The 6429-nt window shown below is 43.8% G+C and overlaps 1 protein-coding gene across 1 annotated transcript in view; it reads right to left on the reverse strand.

Annotated features, from left to right (window-relative positions):
* LOC103469471 (CASK interacting protein 2) overlaps positions 1–6429 on the reverse strand; it is a 54752-nt gene that overhangs the window by 46033 nt on the left and 2290 nt on the right. Inside the window, exons 2-6 of the mRNA XM_008417166.2 lie at positions 5362–5440; positions 3633–3711; positions 2481–2616; positions 825–937; positions 682–746 (exon numbers count right to left, since the gene is read on the reverse strand). Of these exons, the coding sequence (XP_008415388.2) occupies positions 682–746; positions 825–937; positions 2481–2616; positions 3633–3711; positions 5362–5440 (472 nt within the window). The remainder of the gene's footprint in view (positions 1–681; positions 747–824; positions 938–2480; positions 2617–3632; positions 3712–5361; positions 5441–6429) is intronic.

A 6429-nucleotide genomic window follows, 5' to 3' on the forward strand; every position in this document is an offset into this window, starting at 1 on the left:
CTGCAGCTGATCCACATCAGAGCTTCACCTGAACGGCGCAGAGGTTCTGAATCAGGATCGACGCTCCATAATAGGTTTCCACATACCAGTTTTTCCTTCCACTCAACGTTCCACCAATCTCCTGATTCATATAAATTTAATTTTTTAAGTGAATTAGTGATAAAATTTATTATCTGTAGAAGAAAAACTGATCTCTAGAGAATTTAAAGCCTCGTGAAATGTGATTTTTTTTGAACCCTCAGGGCCTCCGTAGTTTACACAAACACACCTGTGACAGGTGAGGTGACAGGAGGCTTTAATTAGACCACAACGAGCCCTGCGGCATCAGGAGCTGCGATGAAGAGGAGGTCGGAGCTTCATCCCGGATCCAGTCTGTTACGTAACGGAGCGGGTCCGTCAGTCCTCCGGGCTCTGTGGGTCATCCAGAACCCTCTACTGGGACCAGAACCAGAACCAGAACCCTCTGCGTCTCTTTTTCTCTCACAGAAAATAAAACTTTCACTTTCTGTGAACCCAAACGCAGCAGAGTTGCTGTAAATCACGACTCGGTTCAGGTACCTGAACACAACATGGAGGCTTCAGAACCGACCTTCGGACCGAACTTAGACCCGATTAAAAAGAACCTTTTTCCCCCTGAAATCGGAGCCAGAACCCCCGGTCGGAACCTGGAAGAAGACTCACCTTCAGGCTGAAACTTTAAATCCACCAAACTCCCTGGAAGAGCCGCGGGAAAAGTCCGACAGGAGCTGGAAAAGTGGAGCCGAATTCCCAGCGTCCAGAAAACGGGAATATTCCAGAAAAGTTCCGGTTTTCCCGAGCTTTACCTGGACCCAGAAGGCAGCGGCTGTTGGTTCTTCACGGTTCCGGACTGAAGGTCCAGTTCGGCTCCTTTAAAAGGGTTCTGGTGGTCCCGCTGCTCCAACTTTCCCTCCTCTCCCTGAATGCCACATTCTGGACTCTCCCGAATTTACTCACACTGTCAAGTTAGCCTGAAGGCAGCAGGAAGCATCCGGATCAGGCCTTCAAAATAAAACCTCAGCTTTTAAAATCCAACGTTTCTGTCTCTTAAAGAGCCGATGGTTAATTAAAAATATGTTTACACTTTTATTCCCACCGTACAATAAAATAAAGAACAGCTCACATCAGATGGTTGAAGGCTTTTATTTTGATTAAAATGCAGTTTAAAGCAACACAAGAAAAAGATTTTAGGGCATGAAAATAAAATCTGATTTCCCTCCCCCTTAATTTAAAAATAATATTTACAAATGTCAGAAAATATTTAAAATAATTTCATTATTTCAATCATTCCTTCTGGGAGTTGACCTGAATTAAAAACTGGAAAACAAAATGGTGATGGGATTGGCTGACATCACTGAACTACGGAAGCCCAGAGGGTCTATTCATTTAAAAATATATATCAGGCTTACAAAACGTAAATCTTCATAAACAGAAAATAATTTATCAAACTGATTTATTGCCCAGTCCCGATTTTATGTTCTCATACCAAAGATGTAACAGGCTTTTATTTTGAAACCCCAATCGGTCCTCTTCCGGTTGTGTTGTCGCGGCTCCGCGGAGCTTCGAAGATCCGTCAGACTCCTTCCCTCCCGCTTCCAGTCACTTTCCTGCAGGTTTTAATGAGACCGTCAAAGGAAAACAAAAAGTGATTCCAGGTTTTCCTGACCATCTCATCCCAGTCCGGAAAAGTTAGTTCAACCACAGAGAAAACCAACGAAAATCCCAGTTAGACACCAAATCACTGAACTGGAGGATCTGAACGCATCCACTGCTCTGACGGTGGAGGAGGTATCATGCTGAGGACCCGCTTCCTGTCCAGTCCGTGATGATGAAGGTCTGGCTGAGGAAGAGGAGGGTCCAACTGCTGCACTGGTCTATTCCCAGTACGGAACGCCGGGAACAACCCAGAGTGACCAGCTTGAATCGATGTTTCCTGCCCAGCCAGAGCAGATTGGAGGAAAAACCTGCTGCTGAATAAAAATCCATATGAAGTTTAGAAAGATTAATGTTGGATCTGATTTTTATTTTTCTCTTTTGTTTCTGCTGCTGAGAAATCGGACCATAACAGAACGATGAGTTTATTTTATTCTAACTGGAACAAACATCGGTGGGAACCTCCGCTAACGCGCTAGCAGCAGCAGAGCTAATTCTTCATTCAGCTTTATGAAGGTTAGCGCACTTAGCTTCACCTGAATTCATTTTCCAGATGAAATCTAGAGCTAAATTTTCTTTGCTGTTTTGTAAACGTTCAACTGAATAAAGCTAATTAATGCTTTAGGGTTAGCCAAGCTAACCTTTCAGCTAGCATTGCAGACTACGAATAAAAATTAAAACCCACCAGAATTAGCTGAGATGTGGATGAATATTAGAACAGAAAATTATAATAAACAAAAATAAAAGCTCAAACTTGTCAAATGATTCCAGTTTCCTGACAGTCTGGATTAGAGGAAGAGGATCCTCGCCTCCTCCTCTTCCTCCCTGGAACAGCGCAGCGCCCCCCACAGGCCGCCCTCCGGCTGCAGGTCGTGGTTGGCGCAGAAGCGCAGCGGCCTCGGAAGAGTCGGCGTAGTTCCTGGTGAGGAATCCATAAGCCGAAACCTGCAGAACACAGACGGGTTCTGACCCAGAGGTTCTGGTTCTTTCACCTGGACCCGATTCATCGGTTACTATAGTAACCATGTAAACTCTGGAGACCGTTTCACCTGAAGCAGCCAGGTCGGTTCTTTAGACCGAAACCCGACGCTGCAGCAGGAGGCTCAGTACTCCGCCCTGAGGAGCTCCAGACCCACATCACACCCTCCATCAGAGGTTCTGATTGGTGCACAGGCTCCTACCAGAACCCTTCAGCACCAGCCTGCTGTTTCTCCTGGTTCTGATGGGTCCAGCAGTAGAACGGGAGGCGGACCCTTCAGTCTCTGATGAAGCCGATAGGCTGATGGGCCAGCCGGGGTCATCCTGAGCCGTTTCTGTAGTCATGATGCTACAGGCTGCTGCTCTGCTTTATTTCTTGTTATTTCTACTGTTAACGTTTTGCTTCCTCTGAGTTTTTTCCTCCCCTCCTGGTCTTGTTCTGATTGGCTGTTCCGTTCGGCAGGCGGGGCATCAGCTGCCATGATGCTGCCATCGCCTGATCGTTCTCCTCTCCTGCTGTTAACTTTCTTCCAACATAGAAAGTTCTCCTGGTTCAGTTCTTCTTATCAAACCTCCAGCTGAGTCAGACGGTGGCTCAGACTGAGCCCGGTTCTGGTTCTGCTGGAGGTTTCTTCCTGTTAAAGGTGAGTGTTTCCTCTCTACTGCCGCCCCCTGCTGGTCAGGAGGAGTGATGCATTTCCTCAGATAGGATTTTTTTTAACTACATTGAATAATAAATTGAGCTGATCTTGATTTGGTTTTAGTGTCCTGAGATGATGTGAACTCAAACCAAATAATCTGAATTTAATCTGGAAAACAAGCTAATCTCTCTTCTCCTTCCAGGAGATTTCAGCTCTCTGAGCCTCTGCTGGACCAATCAGATCCGCTTACCTGGTCACAGGTGTGTAGGTCCGTCAGCAGCATCAGAGCTCCGGGACTCGGCATGTTCCCGGGAGGCCGGCTACCCGAGAGTCTAAACTCACCTGTGCGTCAGGTGAGATGAGCTGTGGGTGGAGCGTCCTGAAGGCTTCCGGCGGTTTGTGGCCGAAATACTTCCAGGGTCTGCAGAGGCGACAGGAAGTGGTCAGGATGAGGCTTTAAGGCTCTTTAACTGAAATCAGGAGAAACAAAAACATGGAAACATAAAAATATGTTTGCGTTTGGGATAAATGTTCATATTTTCTGTGAAGAATTAGAGCTGCATCTTATGTGAAAAGCAAAAATATAATGTAGTTTTTAATAAACCAGAAATTCAGAAAGACTCATAAATAATTACTGTATAATAATAATGTTGACTTGTAGTTATTTAGTATTTCAGCTTCCTGTCTGGAGTCTGTAGAAAGCTCTGAGTTTGAGGCACTCCTGCCATCTGGTGGTAGACATTGGAACTGCAGCTCCCACAGTAAAAAGAACCGGTTCTTCTGGGCCGTTCTGCCGAACTGAATGGTATAATAATAATAATAATAATAATAATAATAATAATAATAATAATAATAATAATAATAATAATAATAATAATAGAGTGCATCTGACTGAGACCCAAAACATGGACCGACTTACACCTTAAAAACATTTCAATGGATTAAAATAGCATTTGCAATAGAAGAGAATAAAATACTGAAATACTCCTCAAGATGCCGTTACAATGTGTCGCTCTACAGAGCAGACAGCAGCTAACACTTGAGTTGGGAACCAATACAGTCTTTGACGGGTTTTGGGTTTTATTTTCAACTTTTTTCCTGTTTCAGGTTCTGCCGCCTGGTGGATTAACAGGCCTCTGCAGTACTGATGGCTGCAGACGAGGTCATGGGGTCATTGGGATCAGCTGTTCTCATCTAAAACATGCAGAGCAGGACAGAAGCTCTGCTGCCCATTTGGGACAGGAATAAATCTGAATCTAGCTTCAGATTCAGGCTAGCAGCTGCTAGCTGCCTGCTACACATGCTGCCAAATGTAATAAACACAGATGATAATAACTCTGTAAAGTACAGAAACTCATATCATAACCAAATCAACAACTTGATTAGCAAAGCTGCTCTTTCACGAGCCTGAACGACCGGATACAAAAACAAGATTTAAAGTTCAGAGCTACTAAGCTAACGGCTGTAGGATACCGCCATCTGGTGGCCACAACAGATATCACACCGCAGCAGGGCCTCAGCTGCCCGAAATCCTTCACAGGTAGATAAATGATGAAGCAAAAACTGAAATTAAGTATGATTTTTAAAAAAAACTTGGCAGAAATACAGAAAACTAATAATATGGATAAAAACCAAGACATACTTAATTTCAGCTGCAGTGAAATGAAGCAAATAAGAAGCTTGAATTAGGACCAAAATCCCGTTTTTCTTTTTTAACTGGTGTTAAAAATGACAGAACAATAAATCAAACTGGAATCAGGGGAAGTGAAGATGTTTAGCTACGTAGCTTTAGCCCAACCAGCCTGAGCTGCAAAATGGACGATTATTTTAATGGGGATTTTTGACACCACCTGTTTCTGAGCGGAAGGGCAGGACAGTGGTGCAGCTGGTAGAGCTGCTGCCCTGCAGCAAGAAGGTTCTGGGTTCGATTCCTGGTCTTTCTGCACAGAGTCTCCATGTTCTCCATGTGCATGGTGGGTTTTCTCTGGGTACTCCAGCTTCCTCTCACAGTGTCTGTGTTGCCTGGCAACCTGGAGGAGGCGGGATCCAGGTGAGAGGAATGGGAGCCTACCTGTCTCCGGAAGGCCCTTCCAGCCGTACGGCGGCGCCCGGTCCTGCGTCCAGGACGACTGGGACCAGCTTCCCGCCCACTGCAGCAGCGAGAAGCTGAAGCTGATCAGATTACGATCAGATTATGATCAAATTATGATCAGATTACCATCAGAGCTGCAGCTCTTCGCTGCACGTTCAGATTATAACATTTTAGCTCTTGTTTATGCCAATCGCTTAAACAGTGGATTAGGATCGATTATTAATTATTGCCAATCAGTGGTTTAAAAGGAAAAAATATCCGTCATCATACTAAACTATCGTAGCTTTATTATAGTGACAGTTTGATTTTATTCCTGGATTTCTTCAAGGCTTTTGACTCACTGGAACATTTTATTATAAAAACCTTGAAATCTTTTGGCTTTTGGGAGAAAAGTTGTAATATAATCAGATTATTAATCTGATTATTAATCTGACTATAAGCAGCTCAGTTTCTCTGCCCAGAGGAATCAGACCCAGTTTCACCCAAATTATTTACATTAACAACTCAAATGCTTCCTTTACTAATTATGAAAAATCTAATTTGCATGATATTAAAATGTTTGATAAGGAGTTCAAGATGAGTCAGTTTCTGACGATACAATCATTTTTGTAAGACATAAAACTGGTTGACGTGGCGCGAAAATCCATCTGAATGTTTCTGGAGCTTCTGGTCTGTCAGGATTAATAAATATGAGCTTCTGCTGATCCGTTACAGTTCAGCCTGAGGTTAAATATCTGGGAGAGGAGGAAAACGTTGGGAGATGATTGGAGGCGTGGAAACATCCCGGAGCCTTTGGACAAACTCTTCTGTCCACAGCTGGACGAGAGTCCAGATTCATTTATCCTCACATTCTGCTTTTATCTGACCAAAATATCAGGAACTTCAATAATCCTTTGATTTATCTGGAGGAACTAAACTCACTACGACGATCTCATCTTATTAAAGATGCGGGAGGAATCGGAGGCTCTGATTGGTTCATTTAAATAAACCCATCAGTCTCACTCCAACTCAACGAGGTTTAATATCACAAATCTATTTTGGATTTAT

This window comes from Poecilia reticulata, linkage group LG8 (assembly GCF_000633615.1).
Source record: "Poecilia reticulata strain Guanapo linkage group LG8, Guppy_female_1.0+MT, whole genome shotgun sequence".
Lineage (NCBI taxonomy): Eukaryota > Metazoa > Chordata > Actinopteri > Cyprinodontiformes > Poeciliidae > Poecilia > Poecilia reticulata.